The 21,489-nt window shown below is 38.1% G+C and overlaps 1 protein-coding gene across 6 annotated transcripts in view; it reads right to left on the reverse strand.

Moving 5' to 3' along the window:
• The window catches only part of RUNX2 (RUNX family transcription factor 2), a 234,126-nt gene that overhangs the window by 117,987 nt on the left and 94,650 nt on the right, over positions 1-21,489 (reverse strand). The window contains exon 6 of one of the 6 annotated variants that reach the window (XM_039854240.1): positions 138-203. The exons of the other annotated variants lie outside the window; for them this stretch is intronic. Coding sequence (XP_039710174.1) covers positions 138-203 — 66 coding nt within the window. The remainder of the gene's footprint in view (positions 1-137; positions 204-21,489) is intronic. 6 annotated transcript variants of the gene reach the window in all.

Genomic DNA, 21,489 nt, shown 5'->3' on the forward strand with positions numbered 1-21,489 from the left:
GTGCCACGATGTGCATTTGTAACAAAAAGTGACTATTTAAAAGTAATATATAGTTAACAAAAGTTTTTCTCACAAATCTGACAGTAGCAATCAGACAGCCCCACCCAGCCCAGCCCAGCAATTGTTAAAAGTCTCACCTGCCTGGCTCTTCTTACTGAGAGTGGAAGGCCAGAGGCAGAAGTCAGAGGTGGCAGTGTCATCATCTGTAAAATGAGGGGGATGAGCTCTAAGTTCCCTTCCAGCTCTAACGTTCTATCACCATGAATTCCAAGACAGAAGGAGAAGCAACAGCCTTAGGGGAAGGGGAGGCAGAAAAGTTCCCACCCCTCATTAGTACTTTCCCCTGGAATCCACAAGCCCATAAGCAGAGGGTAAAAAGCTAGTAGGCAGCTTCTAATACCAGAAACAAACACTTTCAAGATGACAAACCAAAACTAACATAGTCTGGGCAGTTACTCTGCTTTTTATAAATTCTTCCATCCTCAACTGGCCTCTACCTAACCCCTCCCAAATACGAAATTCTGACAAGCTCAAGTTTAAAAATGTAGAAGTAGTGATTATGACAGACTTGAAAATGGGAGCAGGTGAGATTTAACATCTCTCTCACCCCAGGCTTATGTATCACCTTACATGATACAGGCACAATATGGAGGTCACAGATGTTCCTCGGCCAGCCTTTTCATTGCAGAGCTAAGGCGAACTTGAGTTGGCAGAGGTAATAGTTATAGGCAGGCCACTTCTGTACACATTAAGTTCAATGCTCAGATCATGTGAAAGAAACCAGAATAATGTGAGCAATTTCATAAAGGAAGAAGTCACACTTAAGACATCAATGTTTGCCCCTCCACAGAGGCACCAAGATCACACAGATAGGCTTGTCAATGTAAAAAACGCTTCTTGTGGGTATTTGTACTTAAAATATACTGTAGTCCTAATTAAAATTCCATGTGGTTTCCCTTATTTTGATGCAGAAGCCTCATTAAAGCCCTTTATGTGTGGCTCTGCCAATAAACTACAATATGGTTTTGAACTTATCCCTCCACTCCCACCCACTTTTTCTATTTTACCTGATATATTTTGCTATTTTTATTATCCATAACATGCCAGGATCACTGTACCTTTTTGGTTTATAGATGCCAGCTAATGCAAACTGACATTCATTTTTCAATTAATGAGTGCTGGTTGTGATTTATAGAAAACAACGCAACAAATTTCCGCTAGTTTTACAGAACTTTGACCAATCATTTCTAGCCATTTGAGACTATAATGTCTTGAGGAGTAACTCCTTCAGGGCAGAGAGAGCTAATGTAAACTTTCAAGGGATTATTTCAACGTAATTTTTATAACTTACAAAAAAACAGAATTTTCTGGAATTTGCTTAGTCATTTTGTGTTATCAAGAAGTGTTATATAAAGAATGAATGTTAACAATTTGCTACGGTATCACATGAGATCACTTATATAATAATCCATAATGAGGAGACCCCTTCCTCATTTTAAAATTTAAAATTGTCAATTTAAAATTGTTGCAGAAGCAAATGATATAATTAAATTTTCTTTCACTGAATAGGGTTGTACCTATACTGCTAATCTCTGTTTTGTATGTGAACTCAGATCTTCTTTTAGACCGCCTTCTTGGGTTAAGTTGACAGTGTGTCCTAAATTACTCATTCCTGTGTCGCTAGACACATTACAGCTACAAATTTAAAAAACAGATCTCGATATTATATCAACTAAAGAGAAAATGTATTGTGTACTCATTAAAAGGGTTGAGATCAAAGTCTGGAAGAGTTCTAAAAGTACTATTAACCCAATCTAAGTTTATAAATGTAAAACCAAAGCTCAGTAACTGCCTCAGTGATATGCCTTGTAGCTTCAAAGCTCCTCAGAGACAGTTTAAAACGTCTGACTACAACTGAAATCTGACTACTGATTAAATAAAGCTAGCACTACCAGGAGTTACTTGAAGCCCGAGATAAACATGGTGCATCTTCCCAATGGGCTGGTTTCACTCAACTTCGAGTCAGGGGTACACTTTACAGCAAACATGAATATGATGTGGAGTAGATGCAACACTTGGGTGAATTTTTAGACAAACAAAATATGACTTCGACAAAATTTTGCACTTGTGAAGTTTTAGACTATGCTTCCAGATCAACTAAGGTACCCATTTACCTTCCTCTGCTGGTTGGGGTACTCTGATGGAAAAATCCAAACCCTTCATTTGCTGTTTAGATAATCCTAGTCTAACCTGTTGATAAATAGAGAAACTGAGATCCAGAGAAAGGGAGCCATTTACTCTACAAAATCACACAGCTTGAGAGAGGCTGAGCCACAAACTAGATGGACTGCTTTGACTTCTGACCTTTTTGCAATCTTAGTTACCCTAAAGCAATTTGGTTGACACAATCACAGATATATAAATATCCTGCCTTAAAAGTCTATTTGTCTAAATAAATTCACCTAAAATTATTGCAGTAGGCTCTTCTAGGGCCTATGTGTCGCCCCAATGAGAGTTACTGTCTTTGGGATACTATTAACAACTCTTTGAGGTCTTGTTGATCCAACCTACTAAAGAGTAAGCAATTCATTCATTTGCTCATGTCATAATATGAATGAGACCAAGGTCAAGGGTTTGATTCCCTTAGGACCTGCTGGTTTCCTACAGATGCATTTCATTCCAGAACTGGTATCTGCACCCCTTGCCGCAGTTAGACAGCTTGCAAATGAATGAAGTTGTCATAAACAGAGATGCAAAAACCTTGCTCATGAAAACAGCAGCAACAGCAAAAGTTTTTCACAACCTAATATACATGGGGAAGAATACGTTAATAAAATGCCCATGAAGCACAAATAAAAATAACATTAATGTTAAAAGCAAAAAATATCTTGCCTCTCCTCCCAAGGTCTATGGGGAAAAAAGAAATAGCCTTTCTACCCAACCAGGTTTCTTGGATGTGAAATCAAGATAAGAGAGAATAAAAGAAAACCTCTGATCTTTAATTTTTGTGGCCTGCAATCCGCCACTCAGCATCTTTCACTGCTTTCTAATGCTAGCTATCTTGGGTCATGCTTAACTCCTGACTAAAGAGAGCTGTTGAGGGCAGTGATCTGTCTAATCCTTGTTTGTCTCCCCTTCGGTGCTTAACAACAATAATACTTGACATTTCCAGGCCTTTACCTAGTACTTCAACTTACATTTTCTCATCTAGTAGGCTCTCAATAAATAATGGTTGGCTGAAAATGGGCAAAGAGACCTCTAGAATGAAAGGAAATAGTAGTTAAAAAAAGAGTAACAGACTGGGCCCTTGCCATTTGAGGCTGTCAGCTAGGAAATACCATACCCATGTACCATCCCCTGTTAGCAGTGGAATTTACACACCCTAGCTGAGGAGGCAGGTCAGGCAGAGAAAAGGAAAAAGGGGCCTTGAGTCCAGGGGGTACATACACTGGCATGTTCAGAGTCCTCTGTCCTGCTTTTTTAATGCAAGGGCATAAACGTGCATAATGAAAAGCCATACTTCTGGCAATGAGGTGTGAACTTCAAAGCTTCATTGGGGCCTTTTAAATGGTAGGAGTTATTGCTTCAACAAATCTCAAATAAAATCCAAGTACTTTTTATTAACCCCCTCCTGGCATTCTTTCCATTGGAACACATAATACATGACTTCTCTGCAGAGCAGCTCTCCTCTAAGAATCTTCTTCCCCTTCTATGATTTGGTTGCCCCCTCCCCAACTGCTCCATTACATAATTTTGTATTTCATTCCTGACCCAATAGCACTTATTTTCCATATCACTCTTTTGGGTTTTTAGTCATTACTTTACTAAGTTATTAGCTGTGTCTTAGCCTGTTCTTTCCAACTGTAAAGTAAGCCTTGGATGGTAAAAGTCATGATTTATTTTCCTCTCTCATCCCTCAGAGCCTTCTACATTGTAAGAGCTTATATTTTGTTTTTTAAATGTAGGTGTATTGATGGAGAGATAAATGAATGAATAATTAGTCTAGAGATCAGGAACTCTGTATAACAACTGGTACATTTTTGACACATTAAAAATGATATAATAAGCATTAAGCAATGTTGACATCAAATCTAAAACGTAATTCAAATACCATTCCATACTATAAAACTTTTTAAAACTCTCTTTGAAAAATGTTCAAAGCTCTTCCCAAGCATCGTTATATTGCTTGACCTCATGTTTCAGAGAGTGGCACGCAAATGACAGTTGCCTCTAGTGAACAAATGCCTCTGTTTTGCCACCGGTGTTGTTCCCTGTATACTTAGACCCAGTGTCTCTGGGGAGGAGCCATGGAGAGAAGAAATGAAGGAGAAAAAGGGCCAGGACAGGAGAAATGCATGGCCTGTAGGAAGGTTAGTTAGCACACTCACTTTCCTCAGGATCCCAGGTTAACTGCTACCACTAAAGGTCCTATTATTTATTCAGAGTCCATGCTTGAAGTAACAGAGGATAAAGCTCACATCCTGTCTGAATTTCTAGACTAGTATATAGAGCCAACGTGTCAAGAGTCATCAAGCATCGCAGATGACCTTTGTAGATGAAGAAATGGAAGCCTGGCAACATGGCAGATCTGAGTGATATCACGAGATTAAAATGTGGTTCTATCCCAGGTCCAGGTGTTCCACTCTACCTCTGCTGCCCTGACAGAGCACGATGACAGGAAAATGCAGAGGATCTGCCTTGCCTTTCCCTAGATCTGCATTCTATGAAAACAGACGTGGAAGGGGAAAATCTCCCATTTATATACTACCTTTTCAGGCCACACAGGTGGCAGAGCCTTAAAACCAGAGGGTGTCACTCCCTTCCAGCACAGGTCAGCCACCTTTCACAAAGCATGACTGAGAAACTCTGCAATAAAGGAGCGAAAAATAAGGAAGAGGCTACTGGCATATTTAGAGCCCTCTGCTCTTCTTTGCCAAAGTCACGACCCACTACTCTTCATTATGAACCCTCCCCCTCATGGCAGGACATATATTCAGGACTCTCACTGGAGCTCTGTTCATGCACTCCCCAGACTCACAGCCACCTCTCTTCTCTCTGCCAGACCAAGGTAAGTAAGCACTGTTTTTAAAGCTCACCACTACACAAGGACTTCCCAGGTATAAAAATACTTGTCTTTTCTTTACCATATATAGCTTCATCATTTATGATGTAAATTTTAGCTCTCCACGCATTTTAAGGAATTATCATTGGTTTTAGATAAGTATTTTCACTCTCCAACTAAAGGGAAAGAAAATTAAGAATAAGAACCTTATACCCTTCTTTTAGACCCTAGCTAGTACACAGCATGGTGCTGAGAAGACAGGTGCTTCAAAAAACTGAACTAACAAATAAATTACTACCATAGTCTCAAAGCAGGCAATGTGACAGAAGAACAAATGCTATGTAAACATATCCAAAATCAATTTTAGACTACATTAGAATATCATTTTGTGTTTTCTACATTGAGGTTTTAAGGGACTTTACATCAATTTCCTACTTTCTCTGAATTTGTCTCCTCATACTAAAATGATCAGGTATCTATTACTAAATTGGTTTTACTTTCAATTTCATTAGATAGTAACTGGAAAAGTATACCCTATGTGGGGGGAATGTAATGGGTCCTACTGGTGGAGAAGAAATCAGCAAAAGAAGAATTTGAAATTAATTTTTTAAGATAATGAAAAGTCTGACAAGCAAACTCCGCAGTTTTGCAAAGGAGAGGAAAAGGGCCTCAACTATCCAGTATAAATATTTATTTTCTGTGTTTTAATAAATTGTACTTTTTTCACTGCATGCTCACAAATTTTGAAAGATCAGCTCATCCTAAGGCTAAGAAAGTATGCTATGCTGAAGGAAAAGGGGGAAGAAGGCAACAACCTGGCAATTTTCAGAAACTTCAACCATTCCTTAAACCCACCCAAATTTTAAGGATATTGTTGGAATAATGTATTTCCTCTTTGTGAAGGGAAAGGGGGCAGGCAGTAGATGTGTGAGTATATGTGTATGCACGTAGGAAGGGACAGTAAGAGAGAAGGAAAACCAAAGGGTTGGGGAGGGGGGAGAAACAGAGGAAAAATGAGAGAGGTCTTCTTGCTAGGCCTTGATTAAGAACTTTTTAAAGGCTGGGAAGGGTGGATAGTCTTTGAAACCAGATCCGCTGCAGGAAGGAGGCCAGCACCCAGGACACCGTGTCTTTCAGAAGGGGCCACCCACGGTGCCGTGGCAGTCATATGACTGCTCTGTCACATCCTGAAGCCATTTCCAGCCCATGCACAAGTCTGTGCTCCCATTTAGAGAGGATGGGATATATTGGGAACACACATATGGAAACACTTTCAGAGAATCAGTTTCCATGAAATTCATAATGAGCCAAGTGGCTTCAGATGTGGTTGCGTTCCTCCGATTAGCCAGAAAAAAAAAAAAAAAAGGGAAAAAAGGAGGAAAAAAGGGACAAATCCACTCTTTCAGACCTTATTTCAGTTTCAGAGAAATTAAAAACCACTAATGACATGGCTACCAAAACATGGAGCCACAATTAAGAGAAGGAACTAAGAAAAAGAAAGAGGTTTAAAAGCAATAGCCTATCCCTCTTAAAAATAACAGCTTCAGTATCAATAATCTTATCTTAAATCAGGGGTAGGCTGTCCTGTGATGGTATCTGCCTAGAGTGGACTGATTTTCTGACATCCCAGCAGCATGTAGTGCACATGCACATGCAGGGGGCGCTGCAGAGGGACTCAGAGGCCAGAAGACCAGCTCTTATTTGATAACATATGTGGCCAATTAAGATTATTTCAAAAATTGCAACTAAATGATAAACTGTTCCTAAGTAAATCTTTTAAAAAAGCTGAATGCAGCAGGGGACAGCCTGGTATTTTCCTGTGGCCTGTGCCAGTGGTAACTCAGACTATACTAAAAGCAGAAATTTATGAACTGGCTAAGACCTTATATATTAGACACCAAAGCCTAGCTGATAGGAGGGCATGAAATACAGGAAAGGGACAAATGGGGGAAGGCTTTGAAAGAGGGACATTTAACTGATATTAGTAAGTTAATGGTTTATATATTAAAACAAAAACTGGCCCATAATGGGGTAAAATTCACATGAATTTTAAGATAAAACCTGACTTACAATGCTCACCTTGAGGAATTTGGGGTTGTTTGGGGTTATGGCAACATATTGGGAGAGCAGGAGCAATAAAGGAGCTTCCTCTTCCCTTTGGGGTACTTCAGTGGAGAAATCTGAGGAGCATTTCTTTCAAGCTTGGTAGCAAGCCTAAACCCATTGTTTAGGAATGCTCTGACTTGACGTTGCTTGATGATGGTCTGGAAATCGGGACTGGCTATTGCTTAACAGACCAGTCTTTGCTTTGCTCCAACCATAGGACCCTTGTAAGTGATTTAATATTCACAGTATCCCAGTGTTATGAGTTTTACTAAGAGGAGAGAGTGGCTAACCAAACAACTGAGGATCTTTACTCTATTGAAGCACTTACGTTATAGCATTACATCCTCACCACAGCCCTGTAAGGTAGACAATGTCACTGACGTCACATTATGAATGACAAACTGAGGCTCAAAGAAGTAAAGTGATTTCCACAAGATTACAGACCAGTAAATGGCAGACCGGGCCCTGGCCTCAGATCTGTGGGCCTCAGCTGCCACAGTCTCCTCCATAATGATGGATTCAATGTCATTTCCACGTGAATTCTAATAGACTAGCTATGCCTTCCTATAGGGGAATGATGAAAAGGGTTCTGATCAATTTTCAATGACAGCCTTGAGGATGGGGACAAGGCTGAGATGTGTAATGGGGAGGCTGATACATGCCATTCATCTGCCATGCTTGACTCGGCCCTGGAATTTCTTAGACTGTCTTTACAACTGATGCTCTGAGTGATCTTAAGCAAATCATATTTTATATTTTTCAGGTTCTCTCATTGTTTAAAACTCTTGTAAGTGAAAACTGGCAAAAGTAGACAGCAAATAGCAAACATCTCTATCTCAAAATGGCATTCCTTCTTACTGGTATTATTTGAAGTAGAGTGAGAGAAGGAAAGTCAAAAGATAGGGGGTCTAAGCTAGAAAAGACATGAGTTGAGAATCAGAATCCTGAAATTCCCGATTAATTCTACACACCCAGCTCCAGGCCCAACCAAAGTCTTCTGCAAAAGCCTGTTGCAGTGAGAAAAGGGGCAAATAATCACCATAGAGACCACGCTCCACCAGCTTCTGAATGCACACACTGTGTTTTCAGATGGAGCTTCAATTCTCTGCTTCTTAAAGTAGGAATAGATCTGCTGCTCTGAATCTAGCACCAATCCAGTTTCGGAGTATCCCTAAACAGAGTCCAGCACTGATCCAGAGGAAGAGTTGGAAAGAAGAGTTGGTTCTACAAGGCACTATCACTCAAAACCTGACATGTTTTGGGCACGGTTTTCAAATATAATTCTCCTCAAAAGACTCTTTGCCCTCTCTCCCTCTGCAGTCAGATGTATCTACTTACCTGCTCCCCATTATTATACCCTGGGATTGGTTCCTGTCCCAGGAGGAAAACATAAGAGGCTTCCTGGTTTTGACAGAAGGCTGCCTTAGAGTCAAGATCCACTTTTGTTTGTGTGTTGTATCTTCTGCACAGATGACTTATCTGGGTTCCTGAATTCTCATCTTGTCCAGCTTTCTGGTTCCTCAGGATATCCTTGTTCATGACTGCCTCCCTGTTCTGACTTCTCTTTATCCTTTTTTCAGGTATATGCACATTTCTAGATCTTTTATTAGGCACTCAATAAATGTCTGCTGTAATAACAATCTTATTCCAACTTAGCTTTCCAGGCTTATCTCTCACTCTACTTCATGAACTCAACCGTCCAGTCAAACTGAACCCCTTCTCCATTTTCTGTGCTACCTACCATTTTCCTTCCTTCATGCCTTGGTTTGTATTATTCCCTCAGCCGTTAGTATCCTCACCCCTCTCTATCTCAGTCCCTTGAAATTCTAAGCAGACTTTAATTTAAAATCTACCTCACACACAAACACCCTCTGCTTTAGAGTCTTCTCATGCGTTAGCCCATAGTAACCTCTCCTTCCTCTCCACTTAGTTCTTCATTTGTATCTCTCTTACACACATGCAGAGAAGCTACTACACTCATCACTTCTACTAGCCTATAAATTCCTTGAGAACGGAAACTCCATCCTACTTATCTTTAAATGCATAGTGGCTCCTCTCAGAGTGACAAAAAGTATGTGTGTGAGGAAAATGGGATGGGGATACCAGGTCTGACCTTAATTCTTGTCCTTTCACTGTAATTTGTGTGTGCCTTCTGGTTTCTGCTTGTTCGTCTGCAGTCAACTGCTTTTCCTGACCTGCTATACCTGTGTTTACCTGGACCTAAAGGGCTCGAGTCAGTTCCAGATCCACAGCTCTGCTGTGATCACCAGTTTTGGGGTGCATCTCTTGTTCTAACCTCTTCCCTAGTTTGCTGCTTTATCCTAAGAACAAAAACTTTATCTGGCTTTTTCGGTCCCAAGCAAACCATCCTGTCCCACATCAACGCCAACTCTTAGAAATAAAAATTGGATAAAAAAATAACGTCTCAAATTTATATATTGCTTTTTAACTTTAAAAAAGTTATGCTGTTTTTACATTCATCCAGTTTTACCTTCACAAACAGCCTGTGAGGTAGGCATGACAGGCGCCAACTGATAATGAAGCTAGGTCAAAGAAAGAATGCACCGTCTTAGGGACACAGCCAATTAGTGCTTCAGCTGAAACGAAACTGTTGGGTTTCCTAATTTGTTCCCCTTTTCCCGATGAGACTTGTCTCCTTAGCATCTGCTATTTTTCATCTTAATAGAAGTCTTGATAGGTGAAAGAATGGTATTTCTTTAACAATAGGGGATATTTCAATTTAATTTTTTAAAACAGTAATGACTGCCATGCTGTTTCACACTGGAGGTTTAGATCCAATAACATCAGTTATCAATCCAGTATCTTTTCTTTAACTGACAAACTGACTCACTTTGAAAAGAATTTCTTTTTCTATCTTGCTAGGATCTAGCCTAAAACCATGTACACGAGTCTTCATACTATACTGAGACAATGCTCCTTATGTAACTTCTGAAGCCCAGCACAGTGTTGTAGTAAGTGGTTCCTCTGACAGTCTCAGAGTTTTTCCACTCAAGCCCTGCACACGCAATTAACTCAAAACTTCTGCAAGAAAACGTCCCGTTTTGAGTTTGATTTGGCATCAATTTCAAAGAGCTGTTTGTATATTTTAGAATATGTAGAATTTTCCTTTGATTGAAACCTCTCTTTTAACAATGGACAAGAGATGATTTCTTTTCTGAGTGATTTAAACAAAAACAAACACATCTTAGTTACATAGAGCCTTGTTCTCAAAGTGGTTTTATTTTTATTATTATTATTTTTTTTTTGAGAGAAATCAAACCCTACAGATTGTTAAGCATTTGGCAAAAGCCTTCAAACAGCCAAAGCCAAATAGTGAAATTTTCCTTGTTGAAGGAGATAAACAAATACTAGAGCAAATTGGGAAAAAAAAAAGAGGACCTCCTTTCACTTTCTGCTCTACATGATAACATTCCCCTCTCACTACACTTGCCCACCCCTTCAGAGGAGTTTCATCTTCAATGTTTATTCCTGGTGCTATAGTAATAAACTTGCCACAAATGGACATTTTCAACATCTGTTTGTGGCTGCTCCCAGACTCCTCATATTTCTTTGGGACATGAAGCCCTCTGTCTCCCAAGTGTAAACAGACACACCTAATTATGTATTAAGGTGTCTAAGAGCTACTTGTTTTGATGACAAAAAAAAAAAAAAAAAAAGGAAGGAGAGATTGAGTGTGCAGAGAACTCAGCAGTGCAAGTGCTCTGCCTGCCACAGACAAAACCTGAGCCCTATTTTTCTCAGCCTGACAATCCCGTCCACTGAGTTCACTCCAGATGTGGACCAGTACAGCTGATGACTGGTCAAGAGAGTTGATGCTGTCATGGATCCAGGACAAATTCTTTACAGACTCTTCATAAGTTGTTGATTTTAGGGTGAAAAGAAGAAAGGAGAAAAGGACGAGGAGATCATTTGGGGGTAGCTTCTTTCTTCTTTAGTTACAATGGCATGTACAGCAATAACAACAACATGTCAATAGCCTACTAGAAAAGTAGCAAGAGAAAACAATTTTAGACCATTGGACTAGCGGTAGGGGATATGGGTTCTGGTCACAGCGCTGCCCCTGATGAGCAGGGTGATCATGGCGGAGTCCCCTCCCCTCCCTGACCTGTACATTCCACATCTGTAATATGACAGAATTTGACTAGATCATCTCTATGGGATTCCAGCTTTAAAATTCTGATTCTGCTACATACATACAACCTTGAGAATTCAAAAATACCTTCGAAAATTCTACTAGAAATACTGTTCCTCTAAAAGAAGGTGCCCATTCACTAAAAAACAGTATTACAGTTTTTGAAAATTATGTCCACTTTGCAAAGTAGACCCAGGTTTGCTCTCTAGATACAAAATACCAATTCGAAAATTTAGAGTATCTTTTCACAGAATAAAAAAATACATAATTATCAACAGTTTGCAAAAGAAAATGGGAACACTCTTAGCTCCTTAAGAAAGTTTTTCAGCATTTGTAGTAAAGGAGTTTAAAACTAGCTTTATGCTCACACGCACTCAATGAGAGAAACGATGTGAGCTATTTCTTTCTTCTGATCTGAACTATCTTAAGTTAAAATAAATATTTTACATCAACCTTTCCAACTCTTACAGGATAGGCTGTATTATTGCACATAATTTAAGTCGCTTAAGTTCCTTTGCCCTACATATAAAAATATACACTTCGAAGTTTTAAGATTTCATTAATGTGTCTATTTTTAACCTCTAGAATAAAATTTAGATTTATAAAATTAGGAGACAGATTATTTCCATTCCTATTTCTGATAGGCATTTAGTGAATTTTACCTTATTTTGGGAACTCTGACCTACATCAACCATGAGCATTAGCTACTTAGTAGGGATGACTAGTATTATGTCCCCAGAGTATAGTCTAGAAAGACCAGTGTGATAAAATTCCCTCTGAAGACGATACCCAACAGGCTTTTGTAGCAAAGTCGTGCTGAGATGGAGACTTCTGTGACAAATCATAGTGGGGAAAGCATATCTGGAGCCAAAAGACGAGATTGAGTCCTTACTCTCCTTTACTATGTGACCTAGGACAAGTCTCTGAATGTCTCTGAGCCCTAATCTCCTACAGGTAAAATAGGGACTATAATAATATCTATACTCCAATGAGTTGTTATGATAATTAAATAAGATAATGTCTGTGAAAGTATTTTCAGTATATTTAAAACACTATCTAAATATGATTATCATTATTAATGCCAAATTTTGCTATGCACTTATTTTTACTATCACCTTTGGACGTAGTTGCTATAATCTTTCCCATTTTCCTCTGATTCTAATTTGTCTTAGGTTCTAACATGGTGTTCTTTATTTAGAAGCTTTAAGTAATTTCCGCCATCAGAAAAGCCACTATTTCAGATGACCTGAGTATCCTGGGTCTTTACAATTTCCTCACTTCCTGGAGTTCCTAAATTATAGCAGTAGAAGAGGTCAAGCTTCCCCCTAAGGATGCCTCCTCCTTCCTGGTGGTGTCTTCAGTATTTCTTCACAGGTCTGTGGCACCCGCCCGAGTCTCCATCTCTCTTGGATAACCCATCCTTTAGGCCAGCATGCTCTGAGACAGCAGCTTGGCCAGCTGCTGGAGTCAACTCGGCATCTAACTGCACTGGGCCATGTGCCTCCTCACGTCCTGTGCGATGCTGTGGGGAATCCACAATCCTAACACATTCTTTACTCTTCCTCTATTTCTCTCAATGCTAGCCTGTTTCTTGAATTGGTTGGAGCTTACTTCCTTGCCATAATTTTCAGTAACTGAAGAGTTTTACCTCAATGCGAATGACTCCAATTTGCCTTCTACATAACCTAACATGGTATTGGCTTATTTGATTTTTACAAACTTTTAAAAAGATTTTTTTTCAAACTTTTAACTAGAAGTTCTATAATTTTCAGTTTAAAGTTTTACCTTTTTATTAAAATGTTGGCAGGGTGGCGTTTACTTTGGTAAAATAGGTTTTACTCTTTTAAGCAAAGAGAAGGGAGACACAACTTAGCCATCTGCAGGGACTCCTGGCATTATTAAGCTGTGGGTTTGCAAGTCTGAAACTGACACTTCAAATACTAGCTTGGGAAGTCTGCAAATGGGCTGAAACATGACCACATCTCCAGTTTTCTAGTTCTACGGTCCTTAAATATAGGCCTAGTTATCTAACTCCTTACCCACTTTTGCAGTGATTTTCAATATCATATTGCAGTGTTGGCATTAAAAAGAACAGTACCAAAGTCTAAGGATTGGAGAGGACCATGAGTATGATTGAGACCACCCCCTCGTCTGAAAAGGAGGGAAATTAATTATATACATCTGTACTGTCAGGATTCAGATCTCTTGGCCACTGGGGAGGAAATATCTCTCTTTCCAGTAGAGCACTCTATCGCTAAATTTTATTCCTTTTAAAGGGGATTATTTTTTCCCCAGTGTCTTATTATCTGTTATTTCTCACTCTAGTGTGAATCCTTTTCACACTGAATTTTTTGAGTTTTATTCCCCTTTACTGTTCTATTCTAAATGGCAAAGCCAAAGAGGAAGGTTAAAACTAGATCTGCAGCCAAAGAAACAGCCAACCCATTATCGAGAGTTCCAATCTACAGTTTTCAGAGCCCTTGGAATTATTCTAGATTTTCCATCCTGTGAGATGCTGATACCTTTTGAATTTTATCCTGTAAGTCTTTTAAGCTTCCAAAATTCAAAATAAACCGATGATATAAACTAGGTTGATTGAGTCACTGAGAAATGTGTTCCCTAGATCCTTATTTAAAACAAACAAACGAATGGTTAGCTCTTTTTAGTACAGATACCTCTGCATCTTGGGATGCCAGAAAAAGAGGAAGCTTTTGGAGGAAAGACTCTTTTTAAGGCATGGTTAAAGGATCTGTGAGGGGAGTGATAGCTGACTACAACAGTTATGCTAAGAGTCTCAGCTATTTAAAACTTCCTCCTTTAACCTTAGTTTGTGCTAATGAGAGTCTGCTTAGAACAAGTTCCTCATCCCTTATCAACTCAAATTCTTTCCAATTTAAGATATGCCCCCAATTTGTCCGTCTTCTGGGAAGAAGCTGTCCTGGGTATTGACTCCATTCACAGAGAAGATAAGTGCTGGTGTCTCACCTGGCTTTCCTGTTCTCAAATGCAAGATGTTAGCTTGCAAGCTTGATGTAACTACGCACTAGTCCCCCACCCAAGAGGAGTCTTCTCACTTCAAGGTTGTTGCCACACACTTCCTGGCATGATCATCTAATGAGCACCTGCAGAGCCAGCTTAGTCACACCAGTCTGGTGATTTTCATTTCTTTCTGTCTTAAAAGCAGTAAAACAAATTGGTGTATATAAAGACTATGAAAGATATAAAAACATACTACCTACATTTTAAGAGGATGAGAGGAACATATAATGCTGATCAGTCCCCCACATTAATCTCATCGTTGCACTTCACTGCACCGAAATCTGGGTTTGCACAGTGCCAAGCAAGGGGAGCTACTGGAAATAATTAGATTAATGTGTCAATGAAAACAACCAAACCAAACATTTCAGCTCTCAAAATAAATTTCTAGCCAGAATTTCCCAGATCGGTGGTTTAGTATTCACCCGATAAATCAAGCAATTCCTGAATTACCACTTCATTGTGGGGTGTACAAACAATGTCTAAACATTAAATAAATTTTAAAAGATGTAATATTATTCCTTTTAAAGTAAACTAATAATTGGGGGAAAGCATTACTCAAACATTTTGATGATATAGGCAAAATATCCTCTCTAATCCAGAGTCTCTACATGTCCACCACTTCCGGGCAAGCACAAGACCCCCTCCTCTCACCAAGGTGACTGCCACAGCTGCCCAGCCACACTCTTTCTTCCTCCCTCATCCTCTTATGCAATTCTTCACCCAACAGCCGGAGCGACCGTTTGAAAATAGAAATCCATTCATATTGTGACCCTGCTTAAAATCCGCAGTGGCTTATCACTGCTCATACCAGCAAATCCAAACTTCTAATTCTGACCAGTAGAGGCCCTGCATGACCTGGAGCAGGCTGTCTCTCTGGTTTCATCTCATCTCCTACACACTCGGCCACGGGGCATTCCTCCTCCCGCCTAAGGGCCCTTATGCCAGCTTTCCCCACTGCCTGGAATGATCTTTGCACAGCTAATCCCTTGTTATTTAGATCTCAGCTTAAATGTTTCTTCCTCATCACATCACCTTATGTTACTTTTTTCACAGTACATATCCCTAGATAATACTTTCTAATTTTTAATTGCCTACCCTTCCCCAGTAATAGCTAACATTTATCAAATATCAGGCATTATTCTAAGGGCTTTACATGAATTAACTATCTTTTGCTCCCTGTAACAATCTTCAAGGTTGATGGTATTATTATTAACCCATTGTATACGTGAAGAAATTGTGGTACAGAAAAGCTAAGTAATATCTACAAGACCACAAAGCTAGTGAGTGAAGAAGCCTGGATTTAAAGCCAGAGAGTCTGGCTGTAAGACTGTGCTTAATCACTATGCCATACGCCAATAGAAAAAGCTCCCTGAGCCTTTCTGCCTCCTTCATCACTGTATCTCCAGTGGTAGAATAGTCTCAATGAATGAGTAAATTTAGTGTTGGTAATAATTTGTATTAAAAAAAATTTTTATCATATGGTCATAAAACACGATGATAGCAATGTTTCACTAAAGTGAACTTTATAATTCTAATCATATTTTCTCTAAATATATCTAATTTCAAAGGTATATTTAAAGACTAGTCCTCTGATCCCAATTATTCTATTAGCAGAATTCACTAGTTCTTTTGTTTTAGTGACCTTTCACTTGTAGGTTCATTAGAACCATTCTCACTTCATTAGAACCATTCTCAGGTAAAATGGGTACAACACAGATAGTTTCATAAAACCATGCGAGGGCATGTAAAAAGTCAGGAAATAAAGTTTCTTAATTTTAAATTAAAGCTGGAGTTTCTAAATCTGTCTGCAGACTCTGACACCCATGGACATATATAAGACTTCACCTTAAAGAGAAGTTCAGCTGTGGTTAAGGTCTAAATGTACAGTTTTATGGCATTATTTAACCTGATCTTAATTTGCTTCACATCAGAATCAAGTGAAGCACAAGAAAGAGCTTTTCTTGACAATCGCAGTGGTTATTCCTATTAACTTAGTTCATAAATTAAATACTCTACTAGCCTTTATTCTTATTATGGGTGGCGATATTTAGTTTTCTGATATACTGGTTACTGAAGCTTTCTATGAGAAAACCTACCGTTTCAGGGCTTATTTTAGATTCACAGGTGTTCATAGGCTTATGAAGTACTTTGAAAACTATCTAGCCCAACTAACTACTTATTTCACACGTGAGGAAATTAAGTGATTTGATCAAAAACATTCAAAATTAGATGACAGGTTCCTCAATGCCCAACCAAGTGCTATTTCCAACACAATGCCAACGATGCTATGTTTAATCACTGTGCCATATGCCTGGGCCTTAGAAGAAATGTTTTTCTGATAAACCAAACCAATTCGACACAATTTTATTGAGCAACTGCTATTTTATCAATGTTGGGGGGTTCAATCCTCCTTTGAGATGCATGTCCTAATTTAAGTGCTTCAATCATTTGCTGGATTAAAGAAGTTATTTAAAGTTTTACTAACTCTTCAAAGAGAAATTAATCCAACTATATCAATAATCACTTTGAATGTCCATGGTCTAAACGCACAAATTCAGACAGAGATTGCTAGATCTCAGCTTAAATGTGTCTTCCTCTTCACATCATAAAACAAAACCCAACTATATATTGTCTAGAAGAAATCCATTTTAAATATAAAGACACACAGAGATTATGTGGAGCAATGGAAAATCTCATTCATTGCTGGTAGAAATGCAAAATGGTATAACCACTTTAGGAAAGAATCTGGCAGTTTCTTACAAAACTAAATAGACTCTTACCATGTGATTGAGCAATTATACTCCTTGGCATTTACCCAAAGGAGCTGAAAACTTATGTCCACACAAAACCTATACACTGATGTTTATCAATTATAAGGTACTCACACTAACCATGATACGATGCAGTGTTATTGAAAGTACACCTGAGGTAGTTGTAAATGTATACTTCAAACACTAGGGCAACCACTAATAAATGACAAAAAAAAAATTATAACTGATATGCTAAGGAGGAGAGAAAATGGACTCACATAAAACACTCAATTAAAACCACAAAAGGTAGAAAAAGAATGGAAGACAAAAAGGATAAAACAAGGGCAATAAATAGAAAACAGTAACAAATACAGTAGATATTAATACAACCATATCAAAAATCATTTTGAATGTGAATGTTCTAAATACACCAATTAAAAGACAGAGATTATCAGAGTGTATGAAAAGCCAAGACTCAACTAATGCTTCAAAGCTACACTACCTGTGATACCTACCAACTTCTCGGGTCAGAAAACCACTTTAACTTTCTCTGTTAACTGCCCAGGGGGTCAAACCCTTTCATTTTTTGAACCTTTTAGTCAATACTCCACCATACCTTTAAGTAACAGTGAGAATATATTGTTTTCCAAAGGTGTAGCTTGAGAGCTTACAGGTTTGTTTGTTCTTAATGGTGAGAACCACAACACTATTATCAGACTTTTTCCTCTTTTCCAAGCCTGTTTTTATTTCCTTTGTAGTTTTTGTTTAATAAGGGTTCTTGATTATGTATAGATTTATTGAGACCACATCAATGGGTTTCTTATTGATTTATCATGAATCACTGCTCTCTTTGGCACAGGGTGGAGTGTATATAATCATCATTATATTTGTTATTATTACTCCATTAAGTATAGCATTATTACTAATGACAACAGGGAGCTGGAACGGTGATCACTTTGGTTGGGAAGAGAGCGGTGGACTTTGGAAACAAAAACACTGGTCTTACCCTAGTCTGCCGTGCTTGGCTGCCATGTTTCTAGGTTGGTCACTTAAGGCCAAGGTCTCTCTGAAATAGATATGACACCTTCCTGCTTAAAAAATCCTTTGAGCTATTCAGGAACAATGTTGCCTAAGCAACATTTTATTTCAATTTATATGACTTTCAGGGACTTAAGATATTCATGAATTTCTTGAGAGTCACATCCAAAAAATAATAATAATTCAGACAGTATAGTCAAATGGGTTCCTAGATTTGCCTCAGACCAAGTCATTTAATTCTGACTCAATTTAATATAAACTTTCCTATTTGTTTTTCAAGAAAACAAAAAAGGAGCCTGCAAATAACTTTGAACTGTTCAAAAAAAAAAATGTCCAAAAATGACTTCGAACAATTTAAAGTGCCATCATTTCTATTTTATCGTATAGGATTTTAATTATAAAATTGTAAAAAAGCTTTTTACGTGTTTAGTCGCCTCTTTCAAGTATATCTTTCTAAGTTTCTCCTTATAGCTATTTCTATATACTGACAAACCAAAAACTAAGTTAAAATAATCATCCCTTTTTTTACCAGTAGTGATCAATTACTTTATCTTGTTCAATGAAGTAACAAGATCATACGAAGACATGAGATTTCAATGGTCTTATTTTTCCTGAAAAAAGTAAGTAGTACCTTAAGCTGATATTTATTAATATCCTAAATAGACCTGTCAAGAAGATTTATATGTATATTCATTCTAAATGTAGTGAAGAAGTGAATACATACATATGTGCATATATGTTATAGCATAGAGCTAACAGTTTTGCTTCACTTTAAAAGAGAGTGTAGAAAATTTTACAACATAATCACTAGGACCGTACTTGTGGATATGGAATATGAAATTAAGGTAAATGGCAATTGTCATTAGTCTATACAATCACACTTTTTTTTATCGATTAGCCATTTCCTAATGACAATCATAGCATAAGTAACCCTGAAGCATGCAGCACTGACTACTGGGTAGACCTTTCTGCTGTGTGCAAATACTTCCCATGAATCTACATGCAGAACATGAAACTAGGAGTTTCACTGAGAAATAGCAAAGGATTAGAAGGCCAGGCCCTTAACCTAGGGGAGATTTCAATCTAACTGGGAAAAGATAAGATCTTATATATTCTTGGCATACCTTAAGAAACCTTAAGAAACCACACATGTCAACAAATGTAATTATTTTTTTCAGTTGAAAATGTAATTGTTGTAGCAATTCAGAGTAAAAGTATAATCTGAGCAGAATGGAGTTGATTTTTTTTAATTTCCTCAAGGAGAAAGCTTTAAGTTGGTTATGTAGAGGAGCAAAAGAGATCGCTTTTCACTAAAATCCCGAGCATTATTTGCATATTCTGGCATCTACACAGGCTGGTATCATAATGTAAGTAACTGTGTCATACTTGCAATATATTATCTCCTAAATGAGACTCAAAGCTTCCTGTAGGCAGTGACCATGTCTTCTATTCACTTTTATTCATTGCCTACCTAAGTACATTTTAAGTATGTGCCATGTATTTGCTGAGCCGACTTGAAATGATTAAAATCAACTGAAGAAAGACATCTCAGGTCAGAAGGAATGCAAAAGGCTACTATATTATTGGGTGACATTATAAAAATCCAAAAAGTTCTCGAGAGGCATAAACTATTACCTGAATTAAATAAGATAAATCTAATAGGCATAACTATAAATTATCATATCATACTTGCACCAAAAAAAGAACCTGTAAAAATAAAAAATGGGAGAAATGCAGCTTGACAGAAGTGGCTAATACAAGAGAACAGTGTGACATGGTTACCACCTTAGCCTGCACTAAGAGAGGCCAAGAATAAAGGAGTTTGGTTCTGGGTGCCAAGCATTAAGAGGACACTGACAAACTGTAGTGTGACCAGAGACCACTGACCAGGACAGTGAGGTGACATGAAGCCCTATCATTCAGCAAGGGTCTAAAAAGGGGAGGAGAGATAGATAGGGGAGCATAAGAAAAATTCAGCCTGAAGAAGATAACACTTTCTGAGAAATGGTAAAAAACTGTAAAAACCAGATCTTTGCTTTGTTTTAGAGGAATAGTTTTGCTTCAGTTTACAGCTTAGTTAATATAATTTCTATCGTTTTCTCAGAAAAGACTTTGACACTTTATTACATGATGGCTATAATTAATGTCAGACTCTAAATTAGAAATCAAAAATTCTATTTGATCATTTGGTTTCAAGTTGGACCTAAAGTATGTTTTGGCATTATTACTAACTGTTAGCAGCAAGTTCTGGAAACAGATGCAGTCTTGATATGTGTTCTAAATATGAAACACATTGCAAAAAGACTTGGAGATAAAAATACATACTGCTTATGCATACTCTTACTGTGCTATTTCCTGTCCTTATCGGCAACAAAAGTTTCTCTTGTTTTGCCCTTTCTTTGTTGTTCCAGGTGAACAAAAATCTTTCTTCTTGTTCCCCTTCTTCCCTTCTTTCTTCTACATGTTTATATTCTTTCCTCTTTTTCTCTATCTTCTTTCTCGCTAATATTTGTTTCATTAACTATTTACTGAGCACTCACTATGTGCTAAAAACTGTGCTTGGTTATAAGGATTCAAGACTATGTAAGACACAGTCACTATCCTTGAGAAGCTTACCTCCTATAAAAGGGGAAAGAAGTAATCAAATTATTATATTAAAGGAAGATATGTACACATTAGAGGTATGTCTAATGTACACAGATGAGAAATGGATGAGTGTAGATGTAAGAGTGATTCGCTGTGAGGAAGGTGGTGGCCGACAAAGGTATGCATGAAAAGGATCAACAGGTCCATTCTCCGGGGATGCAGAAGTGAACTGGCATGGAAGTGTGAAACAGCACCGCATGCTTAAGGAATGCCACCAGGCATTCTTAAGAGAAAAGGAGCATCCTTTACCTAGGAAAGTTAAATATTTGGGGAGGCAGCTAAGCAGCCACATAAATAGACTGTTATATTTAGCTGGGTCTGTCTGTACTTGAATAGATATGAATGACCATGTAGTAAATGTATAATAGTTGACCTATGGTCAAACTAAAGCAAAAATTTTAATTGAAAAATAGACCATAGGTATGGAAAGCCATTATCTGGACCATTTGGTGACAATTGCTATGACAGAGGAAGTGTTTCCCCAGGAAAGAATGCATGAAAAGCTTTCTAAAAATAAATATTACTGACAAAGTCAGTGACAAAAGGAAATGGTGTGGTGATATTAGCAGCCTTGATGTTTTTAAAATATTGCAACATTCCTACAATGGAATATTTGGTGGTAAAAAGAAATGAGCTATCAAGCCATGAAAAGATACAGAGGAACGTTAAATGCACATTGCTAAGTGAAAGAATCC

This window comes from Pteropus medius, unplaced genomic scaffold (assembly GCF_902729225.1).
Source record: "Pteropus medius unplaced genomic scaffold, Ma_sr-lr_union100, whole genome shotgun sequence".
NCBI classification, from domain to species: Eukaryota; Metazoa; Chordata; class Mammalia; order Chiroptera; family Pteropodidae; genus Pteropus; species Pteropus medius.